The 14,184-nt window shown below is 38.4% G+C and overlaps 1 protein-coding gene across 1 annotated transcript in view; it reads right to left on the bottom strand.

The window, feature by feature from the left end:
* DNAH3 (dynein axonemal heavy chain 3) overlaps positions 1 to 14,184 on the bottom strand; it is a 191,511-nt gene that overhangs the window by 156,293 nt on the left and 21,034 nt on the right. The window contains exons 11-13 of the mRNA XM_033425952.2: positions 11,423 to 11,559; positions 8,615 to 8,720; positions 8,245 to 8,423 (exon numbers count right to left, since the gene is read on the bottom strand). Of these exons, the coding sequence (XP_033281843.2) occupies positions 8,245 to 8,423; positions 8,615 to 8,720; positions 11,423 to 11,559 (422 nt within the window). The remainder of the gene's footprint in view (positions 1 to 8,244; positions 8,424 to 8,614; positions 8,721 to 11,422; positions 11,560 to 14,184) is intronic.

Below are 14,184 nucleotides of genomic sequence, written 5' to 3' on the forward strand. Positions count from 1 at the left end.
TTTCTAATTTTATTTTCTTTTTTATTCTTTGTTATTGTTCTTCCTTGTTTTTTCTTTTTTCCTGTGCCACAGAGCTTGCAGGATCTTGGCTCCCAGTCCAAGGGTCGGGCCTGAGCTCCTGTGGTGGGAGTGCCAAGTCCAAACTGCTCGACTGATAGAGAACCTCAGACCCCAGGGAATATTCATCAGAGTGAGGTCTCCCAGAGGTCCTCATCTCAGCACCAAGACCCGGCTCCACCCAACTACCTGGAAACTCCAGTGCTGGAGATCTCAGGCCAAACAACTAGTAAGACAGGAACACAGACCCACCCATCGAAAAAACATGAGATGACAAAAAGATATGTTAGAGATGAAGGAGCAAGGTAAAAACTCACAATCCCAGATAAATGAAAAGGAAATAAGCAACCTACCTGAAAAAGAATTCAGAGTAATGATAGTAAAGATAATCCAAAATTTTGGAAATAGAATGGAGGCACGGATCAAGAAAATACAAGAAATGTTTAACAAAGACCTAAAAGAACTGAAGAACAAACAAACAGTGATGAACAACACAATAACTGAAATTAAAAATACCCTAGAGGGAATCAATAGCAGAATAACTGAGGCAGAAGAATGGATAAGTGAGCTTCAAGGTAGAAAGGTGGAAATAACTGCCAAGGAGCAGAATTAAGATAAAAGAATGAAAAGAATTGAGGACAGTCTCAGAGACCTCTGGGACAACATTTAACAATGCACCAACATTCAAATTAAAGGGGTCCCAGAAGCAGAAGAGAAAGAGAAACCGTCTGAAAAAGTATTTGAAGAGATTATAGTCGAAAAGTTCCCTAACATGCGAAGGGAAATAGCCACCCAAGTCCAGGAAGCGCAGAGAGTCCCATATAGGATAAACCCTAGGAGAAACATAGCAAGACACATATTAATCAAACTAACAAAAAATAAATTCAAGGAAAAAATACTAAAAGCAGCAAGGGAAAAGCAAAATATAGCATACAAGGGAATCCCCATAAGGTTATCAGCTGATTTTTCAGCTGAAACTCTGCAGCTCAGAAGGGAGTGGCAGGATATATTTATATGAAAGGGAAAAACCTACAACAAAGATTACGCTAACCCACAAGGATCTCATTTAGATTTGACAGAGAAATCAAAAGTTTTACAGACAAGAAAAAGCTAAGAGAATTCAGCACCACCAAACCAGCTTTACAACAAATGCTAAAGGAACTTCTCTAGGCAGGAAACACAAGAGAAGAAAAAGATCCACAAAAACAAATGCAAAACAATTCAGAAAATGGTAATAGGAACATACATATTGATAATTATGTTGAATGTAAATGGATTAAATGCTCCAACCAAAAGACACAGCCTGGCTGAATGTATACAAAAACAAGACCCATATATATGCTGTCCACAAGAGACCCCTTCAGACCTAGGGACACATACAGACTGAAAGTGAGGGGATGAAAAAAGATATTCCATGCAAATGGAAATCAAAAGAAAGCTGGAGTAGCAATAGTCATATCAGATAAAATGAAGGCTGTTACAAGAGATAAGGAAGGACACTATATAATGATCAAGGGATCAATCCAAAAAGATATAGCAATCATAAATACTTATGCACCTAACATAGGAGTATCTCAATACATAAGGCAAATGCTAACAGCCATAAAAGGGGAAATCGAAAGTAACACAAATATAGTGGGGGACTTTAAAACCCCACTTACACAAAGGGACAGATCATCCAGACAGAAAATAAATAAGGAAACAAGCTTTAAATGACACAATAGACCAGATAGATTTAATTGATATTTATAGGACATTCCACCCGAAAGCGGAAGAATGCACATTCTTCTCAAGTGTAAACGGAACATTCTCCAAGGTAGATCATATCTTGGGACACAAATCAAGCCTTGCTAAATTTAAGAAAATTGAAATTTTATCAAGCATCTTTTCTGACAACAATGCTATCAGATTTGAAATCAACTAAAGGAAAAAAACTGTAAAAAACACGAACACATGGAGGCTAAACAGTGCACTGCTAAATAACCAAGAGGTCACTGAAGAAATCATAGAGAAAATAAATAATACATAGGAACAAATGACAATGAAAACACAATGACCCAAAACCTATGGGACGCAGCAAAAGCAGTTCTAAGAGGGAAGTTTATAGCAATTCAATCTCACCTCAAGAAACAAGAAACATCTCAAATAAACAATCTAAACTTACACCTAAAGCAACCAGACAAAAAAGAACAAAGAAAACCCAAAGTTAGTAGAAGGAAAGAAATCATAAAGATCAGAGCAGAAATAAATGAAAAGAAATGAAGAAAACAATAGCAAAGATCAATGAAACTAAAAGCTGGTTCTTTGAGAACATAAACAAAATTGATAAATCTTTCCCCAGACTTATCAATAAAAAAAGGGAGAGGACTCAAATCATTAAAATTAGAAATGAAAAAGGGGAAATTACAACTGACACTGCAGAAATACAAAGGATCATAAGAGACTAGTACAAGCAAATCTATGCCAATAAAATGGACAACCTGGAAGAAATGGACAAATGCTTGGAAAGATACAACATTCCAAGACTGAACCAGGAAGAAATAGAAAATATGAACAGACCAATCACAAGTAACGAAATAGAAACTGTGATTGAAAATCTTCCAACAAACAAAAGTCCAGGACCAGAAGGCTTCACAGGTGAATTCTATCAAACATTTAGAGAAGAGCTCACATCCATCTTTCTCAAACTCTTACAAAAAAATTGCAGAGGAAGGAACATGCCCAAACTTGTTTTACAAGGCCACCATCACCATGATAACAAAACCAGACAAAAATACCACAAAAATAGATAATTACAGACAAATATCACTGATGAATATACATGCAAAAGTCCTCAACAAAATACTAGCAAACCAAATGCAACAGCATATTAAAAGGATCATACACCATGATCAAGTGGGATTTGTCCCAGGAATGCAAGGATTCTTCAATATACGCAAATCAATCAATGTGATACACCATATTAACAAATTGAAGAATAAAAACCATATGGTCATCTCAAAAGATGCAGAAAAAGCTTTTGACAAAATTCAACACCCATTTATGATTAAAAACTCTCCAGAAAGTGGGCATAGAGGGAACCTACCTCAACATAATGAAGGCCATATACGACAAACCCACAGCAAACGTCATTCTCAATGGTGAAAAACTGAAAGCATTTCCTCTAAGATCTGGCACAAGACAAGGATGTCCACTCTCACCACTATTATTCAACGTAGCTTTGGAAGTCTTAGCCACGGCATCCAGAGAACAAAAAGAAATAAAAGGAATACAGATTGGAAAAGAAGAAGTAAAACTGTCACTGTTTGCAGATGACATGATACTATACATAGAAAATCCTAAAGATGCCACCTGAGAACTATTAAAGCTAATCAATGAATTTGGTAAAGTTGCAGGATACAAAATTCATGGACAGAAATCTCTTGCATTCCTATACACTAACAACAAAAGATCAGAAAGAGAGATTAAGGAAACAATCCCATTTACCAATACATCAAAAAGAATATAAAAGAATAAAATACCTAGGAATAAACCTACTTAAGGAGGCAAAAGACCTGTACACCGAAAACTATAAAACACTGATGAAAGAAATCAAAGATGACACAAACAGATGGAGAGATATACCATGTTCTTGGATAGGAAGAATTAATATTGTGAAAATGAATATATTACCCAAAGCAATCTACAGACTCAATGCAATCCCTATCAAATTACCAATGGCATTTCTCACAGAATTAGTACAAAAAATCTTACAATTTGTATGGAAACACAAAAGACCCCAAATAGCCAAAGCAATTTTGAGAAAGAAAAACAGAGCTGGAGGAATCAGGTTCTCTGACTTTGGACTATACTACAAAGCTACAGTAATCAAGCCAGTATGGTACTGGTACAAAAACAGAAATACAGATCAATGGAACAGGATAGAAAGCCCAGAGATAAACCCACGCACATATGGTCAACTGATCTATGATAAAGGAGACAAGGATATACAATGAAGAAAAGAAAGTCTCTTCAATAAGTGGTGCCGGGAAAACTGGACAGCTACTTGTAAAAGAATGAAATTAGAACACTCACTAACACCATACACAAAAATAAATTCAAAATGGGTTAAAGACCTAAATGTAAGACCGGACACTATAAAACTCTTAGAGGAAAACATGAGAGGAACACTCTGACATAAATCACAGCAAGATCTTTTTTGACCCACCTCCTAAAGTAATAAAAATATAAACAAAAATAAACAAATGGGACCTAATGAAACTTAAAAGCTTTTGCTCAGCAAAGGAAGCCATAATCAAGATGAAAAGACAATCCTTAGAATGGGAGAAAATATCTGCAATCAAAGCAATGGTCAAAGGATTAATCTCCAAAATATACAAACAGTTCACTTAGCTCAATATCAAAAAAACAAACAACCCAATCAAAAAAAATGGGTGGAAGCCCTAAATAGACATTTCTCCAAAGAAGACATACAGATGGCCCAGAGGCACATGAAAAGCTGCTCAACGTCACAAATTATTAGAGAAATGCAAATCAAAACTACAATGAGGTATCACCTCACACCAGTCAGAATGGCCATCATCAAAAAATCTACAAACAGTAAATGCTGGAGATGGTGTGGAGAAAAGGGAACCCTCTTGCACTGTTGGTGGGAATGTAAATTGATACAGCCACTATGGAGAAGAGTATGCAGGTTCCTTAAAACACTAAAAACAGAATTACCATATGACCCAGCAATCCCACTACTGGGCATATACCCAGAGAAAACCATAATTCAGAAAGACACATGTACCCCAATGTTCACTGCAGCACTATTTGCAATAGCCAGGTCATGGAAGCAACCTAGATGTCCATTGACAGATGAATAGATAATGAAGATGTGGTACATATATACAATGGAATATCACTCAGGCCTAAAAAGCAGTGAAATTGGGTCATTTGTAGAGATATGAATGGACCTAGAGTCTGTCATACAGAGTGAAGTAAGTCACAAAGAGAAAGACAAATATCATGTATTAATGCATGTATGTGAAATCTAGAAAAATAGTACAGATGAACCTATTTCCACGGCAGGAACAGAGATGCAGATGTAGAGCATGGACATGTGGACACGGGGGGGCAGGGCAGGGTGGGATGAATTGGGAGATTAGGTTTGACATAAATACACTACCATGTGTAAAACAGATAGCTAGTGGGAACCTGCGGTATAGCATGGGGAGCTCAGCTCAGTGCTCTGTGATGACCTCGATGGGTGGGATGGGGGCGATGGAAGGCAGGTCCAAGAGGGAGGGGATATATGTGTACATACAGCCGATTCAATTTTTTGTACAGCAGAAACTAAGACAACATTGTAAAGCAATTATACTCCAATAAAAATATATATAGGAGACACACAGAAAAGACACAGTAGAGAAGAACTGGATTTTCCGTACTCAGGAGGTAGACGGAATTGAGTTTTTCCTTTATACCCATTAACTACTAGACCCTCTAAAAAGTCCTGAATATGGGTTGACGACATTAACAATTGGACCAACATAACACCTTAGCAATATCTAGGAATAAACTAAGGACAAGAAATACTGTCTTCAGCCTGGAGGGGTGGGATAGGGAGGGTGGGAGGGAGGGAGACGCAAGAGGGAAGACATATGGGAACATATGTTTATGTATGACTGATTCACTTTGTTATAAAGCAGAAACTAACACACCATTGTAAAGCAATTATACCCCAATAAAGATGTTAAAAAAAAAAAAAAAGAAATACTGTCTTCTACACGTACTTATAATATCATTTAAAATATAAAGGTCCAGGTGTCCTGTAAGCACAGGACCACTCTCTTTCTGGTGTAGGGGATGCCATAAGGGAGACCAATACATTTTGCATCAATCTACGGCCTCTCTCTACCTTGTTGTCACTGTTTGGACAAGATTTCCTACCCTGAAGGAAACAAACAGCTAGACCAGAGGGATAATTTCTTATATCTCTAACTCAGGGCCTTGTGTTTCTGGTCAATATTTCAGGTCATTGTTCTAGCAACTTTAGACCTTGTACCTGTAGTGGAAATGGATGGCATGCCCACTTTCTTACCAATGCACTCCAAGGTGCCCCCTGCCTATATGACCAGAGCACCCCTTTCTAGGGCACACATAATCACTGGAAACAGGAAGGTACTCTACTCAGCAATTACAGGACAATGAAGTAGCAAGGGTTCAGAAGACTCAAACTCACCTAATCAGGCAAGTTAGTTTTTCTCTCTTCATTCAGTAGGGTGTCTTATATATGTTTTACCTACCTCATGGGGTGGCTGAGAAGAACAAATGAGTCAGAATCACTATTTTTAAGGTAGAAAGAAAATTCAGAACTCAATTACTAACCTGGAGTTTCTGGGTCCTTAGAAATCCCCAGGTTTGTAATGGGACCCTAACTTTCATTTATATTAAAAAGGCCAAAGGAAATTGTACATTTATTTTGATGAGAAAGAATGCACTGACCAACCAAGGCACTATGTTGCTTTGATTTGACAGGAACAAATGTTTAAGAAAAAAAAATTGCTTGATGCTCAAACTTTCCAAAGGAAAGTGTCCTAGTAGTCTGAAGGCTGAAAACATTTTACTGCCCTAGTCCCAAATGTTTATTCTATAGGCAAAGGAACTGAAGATCCAAGAGGTGAAGCCAGGGGACACAAGCTAGCAAACAGAAGGTCTTGGATTCAAAACCAAGCCTTCTGGCTCCCAAACCAGGAGCCCCACCATTTCGTTACCCAGTGAGAGTTGGGTGCAGTGGTGGAAAGCATTAATTTGGAGTCAAAATGAACTAGGTTAAGCCCTGGATATGCCACTCGCTGACCTTTTGGAGTCTCAGTTTCTTCATCAACATAATGGAGAGAATAATGAACAACTTCTTATGGTTGGTGTAAAGACCTGATTAGATCCTGAATGTTCAGAACACTTACACAGTGCTTGGACTACAACATGTGCAGGAAAAATGGTAGCTATTATCATAATTAATTTCCTGATGAGTTTCTGATATGCAGTTTATAAACCTTAAAAGAGCTATAAAATGCTAAACTTATATTTATCTACATGTATATGAATAATATACTATATGACAATTTAATAGTGGTTATTAGTACTAAATCATTTTAGTCTATAGTTTAAAGCTCTCTGAGGAAGAGAGCTAAAATAACACGGGCTAACCGTTTTGTAACATTCAAATAGAAACAGAGTAGCAGATAGTTGCTGTCCCAGCCTCTTAGCATCATTCCCTTTTCTGTTAACCACAGCCTAAGCCTTCTTGGGGTACCTCATCCTTCTCTTTCTTGGTTCTCATGGTTTAGAGATGAGAACACTACCCAAATCTAAACCATCTGCTTGGCTATGGTGTTTGCCTTGCTGTTGCCCAAACAACCCAAGTCAGGCCAGTGCCAAACCAGCCAGTGCCACAGTGTTGGAAAAAAGGGAAACCATTTTTTCCCGTGGATGGAAACCTGGGAGGATGTACGTGTGGAGCTGCTGGGGCCCACAAACTGGAGAGAATCTCTCAGAGAACAGAGCTGACACAGAGGACAGTCAAGTAGAGGGAGGAAGACTGCATTCTAATTGTAGTGTTGAGGGCCTGAAGCTAGCAACTCCTAAACTTTCCAACATGTGAGCCCCAAATTCCTTGTTTTACATTAGCCTTGTTTTACATTAGTCTGGCCTCCTATCCCTTACAACCAAAAACGTCTTTAATAAATACTCATCAGTAAAATGAAGGCACAATATAGAGTTTCACATTGAATGACAGAATCCCCAGACCCAGACAGTAGAAGTCTGTATAGAAGAGATTCTAAGGGCTGCCTGTAATCACGCTGTGTCTTCACTGCTAGATGGCCAGTGAGAGAGCCTGTGACCTCAGACAGTCAAGTAATTTCTCTCTGAAGTTGCCTGCAAGAAAGCAAAGGCTGAAGGATCAGAGATGAACTGCCTCAGGATGCTTTCCACCTTCCTACTCCAAGACCCAGGTAGTTCTCTCCTAACTGTTCACCTTCTAGCCTGAACCTGATTCCCTGCAACTGTCACTTTGTGCAGAAACAACGTGAAATGGAAGTTCAATCTGGTCATTGCTGGAAGGTGTAAGTTCTGTCCACTTTTCCATTCTCCCATTCATGCCAATTATCATTGCTATTTCTCTGCATGAAACAATAATACCTGGTGTTGGTGTCCCGGTTTACATCCACTTGGAATTGAATCAGATGGTCTTTAAGATTTTGGGCTCGCTCACAGAGATCATAATTTAGGGTCATGGTGTCAAGGCAGAACATGGCCAAAGGCACGGTAATGTGCATGGATGCAATTTCATTTCTCCGCTTTTTTATGCTATTGATCCTCTGTAGAAGAGAATAGATTCAGTAGATTAATTTGCCTCTAGCCTCTATGCATTTGCCCCCAAGCCTCACCCTCCAGCCAATATAGTACAATGTTGAGCATAGTATATATACTAATGAAACACACTGACTACTCAATGGATTGCCTGTAGCACATGTAACCAAGATACGAAATGTCAAGTGGCATCTCCTACCATCACAAAATCCTCAATTTCATGATTTTCTTTCAGGAACGCAGTGATGTTTTGCTCTGCAGTGTTATCCAATAAGTCATCATACTTCTTGTATTCATTTAAGTATCTTCCATATTGAAGAGCAAAAAATCAAACATACAAACACAGGTCACCAAGTCAGATTAGTCAGAGTGGCAAATGAAGAGATAATATCATAAAAACCAGCCCAAATCACGAAAGAGGAATATAACGTGGCAAAGTAGAGTGAACTGGGAATTCAGAACTTTAGCTTCAAATTCCAATTTTGCCACTTCCTAGCTGCATGAACTTAGACAAGATATTTCTCTTTTTCAAAGATCAGTGTCCTTAATTTTAAGTGGAAATGATAACAGCTCACTGGATTGTTGTAAAGCTGTAATAATATATATTTAAAGCAATTAATACTATGCCTAACGTACAGTAAATGTGCAATAAACATTACTTCCCATCCCTCCTTCCGGTTCTAAAGTTCTACATCTAAATTTTAAGATGAAAATTTGTAACTAATGAACCTAAAGTCTATTGAATAGAATTAAGTTTCCCTCCGTCTGTTGTCAGATAAGGCAGAAATGGCTGGACAGATTTCCCCCAAATTGGAGGATGTTTGGGGGATGCTCTGACTTAAAATAAGTTTGAAATTAAAATAAAGATGACATGGAGTAAACAGAATTAACTTTGTGGGGCCCAGGAGTATACTTCCAAGAGCTGGCTAACACTTCAGAGACTCTGAAACTGAGATACAAGGAGAAGCTCATGGAACCGTCAGTACAGAAAAACAAACTATATGTATAAGAATCAACAACAGGGTAAACAGGGGTTTCAAATAGATGACACCAGATTAAATTCACGAGGGCAGAGCTTTCAAATCTGAGGCCGTGGTTTTCAGACTAGATTAGCAGCAGTTCTCAGCTGGGGGTGATTTTGCCCCCAGGGGACATTTGGCCATGTCTGAAGACATTTTGGGTTGTCAAAACTGGGGAGCGTCCTACTAACAGGTAGAAGCCGGGGATGCTGCTAAACATCCTACCATACACAGGACAGCCCCTCATAATGCAGAATTTTCTGGTCTAGTCTTCTTGCTTCCCTTCCTCTTTTGTTCTCTTCTTTTGTGATTTGATGACTATCTTTAGGGTTGTGTTTGGATTGCTTTTCCTTTTTTGTATCTATTGTACATTTTTGGTTTGCAGTGACCATGAGGTTTTGACATAGCAGTCTATCTATCTATCTATCTATATATACACACACATATATACATATATACGTACAAGATTGTTTTAAGTTGCTGGTCTCTCAATTTCAAATGTATTTCCAATATCTTGCACTTGTAGTCTCCTCTTCTCACGATTGCTGGTTTTGACATCATATTTGTGACATCATATTTGTGTGTGGATGATTTCCTACCTTTATTGTATGTTTGCCTCTACCAGTGAGCTTTCCCTTTCGTAATTTTATTGTTTCTGGTTGTGGGCTTTTCTTTTCCACCTAGAGAAGTTCCTTTAGTATTTGTTGTAAAGCTGGTTTGGTGGTGCTGAATTCTCTCAGCTTTTGCTTGTCTGTAAAGCTTTTGATTTCTCCGTCGAGTCTCAACGAGAGCCTTGCTGGGTAGGGTATTCTTGGTTGTAGGTTTTTCCTTTTCAACACTTTAAATATATCATGCCACTCACTTCTGGCCTGCAAAGTTTCTGCTGAAAAATCAGCTGATAACTGTATGGGGTTCCCTTGTATGTTATTTGTTGCTTTTAATATTTTCTCTTTGTTTTAAATTTTTGTCAATTTGATTAATATGTGTTTCTCCTTGGGTTTGTCCTGTATGGGACTCTCTGCACTTCCTGGAATTGAGTGAGTGTTTCCTTTCCCATGTTAGGGAAGTTTTCAGCTATTATCTCTTCAAATATTTTCCCAGGCCCTTTTTCTCTCTCTTCTCCTTCTGGGACTCCTACAATGCAAATATTGGTGCACTTGATGTTGTCCCAGAGGTCTCTGAGCCTGTCCTCATTTCTTTTCATTCTTTTTTCTTTATTTTGTTCTGCAGCAGTGATTTCCACCAATTGATCTGTCTTCCAGCTCACTTATTCATTCTTCTGCCTCATTTATTCTGCCATTGAGTCCTTCTACTGTATTTTTCATTTCAGTTATTCTATTGTTCATCTCTGTTTGTTTGTTCTTTAAATCTTCTAGCTCCTTGTTAAAGATTTCTTGTATCTTCTCAGTCTGTACCTCCATTCTGTTTCTGAGACCTTGGATCATCTTCACTATCATTACTCTGAATTCTTTTTCAGGTAGATTGCTTATTTCTACTTCACTTAGTTGTTCTTCTGGGGTTTTATCTTCCTTTGTCTGGAATATAGTCCTCTGCCATCTCATTTTGTCTAACTTTCTGTGTTTGTGGTCTCTGTTCTGCAGGCTGCAGGACTGTAGTTCCTCTTGCTTCTGGTGTCTGCGCCCTGGTGAGTCAGGTTGGTCCAGGGGCTTGTGCAGGCGTCCTGGTGGGAGGAACTGGTGCCTGCCCACTGGTTAAAATCCATGAATTTCTAAATGCCAGAACCTGTCTGGTGCCATGGCTTTCATATAATAGAGGTGAACCTGTTATTCGAATTGTGGCTCTCCTATCTATTTGCTGATAAGTTATGGTTTCCATATCTGCAAATAGGGCTAAATAGTAACACTGATGTAAGTAAACATTGGCTACTCTTATTCTTTCAGGTATGTGGGAACAGGGATTGTTTATTTGATGACAGTTAGGAACTCTAAACCAATGCCAATGGCTAAGTTACAACTAAACCAACTTACTTGTAGGGGCCAACTTGATTTTTCTGAAATACCTCGAAAGTTTGATCCACAAAGTCAGAAACCAGTTTTTCATCAGCATTAACAGTTCCAAGAATCAGATTATATCCTTTCAACTCTGGGAACAGGATAGATTCCACCTAAAGAGGAGAAACCACTTTTATTTATTTTTTTTAAAGATTTATTTTTTGATGTGGACCATTTTCAAAGTCTTTATTGAATTTGTTACAATATTGCTTCTGTTTATGTTTTTTGGTTTTTTGGCCATGAGGCATGTGGGAATCTTAGCTCCCTGACCAGGGATCAAACTCACACCCCCTGCACTGGAAGGCAAAGTCTTAACCACTGGACTGCCAGGGAAGTCCTGAAACCACATTTAAATGTCACAAGACATCCACAAGACACAAGAAAGAAGATGACACCAAAATGTAAAGTCTCCTGCAATGCACTCATTTCCAGGGACATCAGCTGCATTTCAACTCTATCTCTTCTCGGATGGTGCTGGAATCACCCCACTGTTCCCTTTACCTCTATTCTCTCTCCTCTTCCTCTTGTTGGATTACTCATCTTTCAAATTCTTGCTCCTTTCAACTCTCATGTCCTTAGAGAGTCCCCCTGGGCCCCCAGTGGATGTTAGGTTTCCCTGCTTAAAGTTCACATTCTAAATTTATCCCACTTGGCACTCAACATAATTGTAATTAAATGAATGTGTAATGAGCTGTTCTAGGTTTGTCCTGGGATATAAACACCATGAGGGTCTGGATTGTATCTGAGTTCTTCACTATTGTGAAGGGACTAACCAGAGCTTGGCACATAGTAAGTGCACATAAACATTGTGTGAGTGAATAAATACTACAGTGGTACCCCTCCCCACCACCAAACACTTTCCTCTCTAATGAAAAGCTACTAGAGGCATGGGTTCCAACTCAAACTCTGCCGCTAGCTGACTATGTGACCTTAGGTAAGCTACTTTCTCTGGACTTTAGTTTTCTCATCTGAAGAAAGGGAGAGATGTACTAGATTCTTCTCTCAGTTCAGGAGAAAAAGCTATGTCGTTATGATCTGAGGCACAAAAAGTATTTTTCCTGAGAATTCAACACTCCAACTTCTTAATGGCACATGTGTATCTCTGAGAATGTTCTCAGTTGCATGACTCATGCAAGCTGCAAGTCCTTGTTGGGGACCCATTGCCTTCCACTGCTCTCCTTACTAAGAAAGATCTTAGTGATCTGTCTAAGAAAAGACTCTTCAGAGGGCTTTACTGAGTTATGAGTTATATGCCGCTGATGAAAACGCATTGATTTAGAAAGGGGGAAAAGCAAGTGCAACTGATCTTTGTCTTCCCTCTTTGGACAATCCAAAGGTTTTTAAACCAGTGGAGAAGCAACTTCTTTGCTGTAGCCACACTGTAGGCAGTGTTTGAAAGCAGGATATGAGTGAAATGGCTTAGGGCAGCACAACTGGAGCATTCAGGCCTTGCAACAGATCATAGGTGGGCAGGATAAGGGATTATCTCTTGGGAAAAGTCTTCAATCGAAAGAACATTTTAAATGTGGCTGGTTCTCACTATGGAGAACAGTATGGAGGTTCCTTAAAAACTAAAAATATAGTTACCATATGATCCAGCGATCTCACTCCTGGGCATATACCCAGAGAAAAGTCTAATTCAAAAAGATACATGCACCCCAATGTTCATAGTAGCACTATTTATAGTAGCCAAGACACGGAAGCAACCTAAATGTCCACTGACAGATGAATGTGGCCTACACACACAGACACACACAGACACACACACACAGACACACACACACACACACACACACACACACACACAATGGAATATTGCTCAGCCATAAAAAAGAATGAAATAATGCCAGCTGCAGGAACATGAATGGATCTAGAGAATATTATTCTAAGTAAAGTAAATCAGAAAGAGAGAGACAAATACCATATGATATCACTTATATGTGGAACCTAAAATGTAACACAAGTGAACTTATTTACGAAATATAAACAGACTCACAGATGTAGAAAACAAACTTATGGTTACCAAAGGGCAATGGAGAAGGAGGGATAAATTTGGAATTTGGGATTAACAGATACACACTACTATATACAAAAGAAATAAACAACAAGGACCCACTGTATAGCACAGGGAACTATATTCAATATCTTGTAATACCCTATAATGGAAAAGAATCTGAAAAAGAATACATACACATATATGTATAACTGAATCATTTTGCTGTACACCTGAAACACTGTAAATCAACTATATTTCAATTAAAAATTTTTTTAAATACACCTTTAAAAAAATGTGGCTGCTTCTCCTATGCCCCACAGAGCAGTCTGTAAAACCGAGCCAAGAACAATAGTGCTCTTTGCAGGTAATTATTGTTACTATCTGCTAATCTCCATGGCTCTCTGATCCCAGACTTCTTGGTTTTGTCATTACCTTCAGTGCTTTCTCCTGTATATTTCTCCAACTTTGGCATTTCCCTGGCACTTTGAGTTAGAAAATTCTCCCATCAGGAGAGAGACTGACCAAAGCAACTCCATTCCATAGGGGGAATATATAATTACATATATATAATTTTACACATATATATACATTTATGTATATATAATGTGTTTTATATATCTATATAATGATTATGAAAGTAATGCATCCACTGCTAATGCTGTTTTAAATTCTGCTTATTGCACTTTCAATTTTATAAAATCCTTATCTCATCCAGCTTCCTTTTATTTATGTCTCTCATTCA

Source organism: Orcinus orca, chromosome 16, assembly GCF_937001465.1.
Source record: "Orcinus orca chromosome 16, mOrcOrc1.1, whole genome shotgun sequence".
In the NCBI taxonomy this organism is placed as follows: Eukaryota; Metazoa; Chordata; class Mammalia; order Artiodactyla; family Delphinidae; genus Orcinus; species Orcinus orca.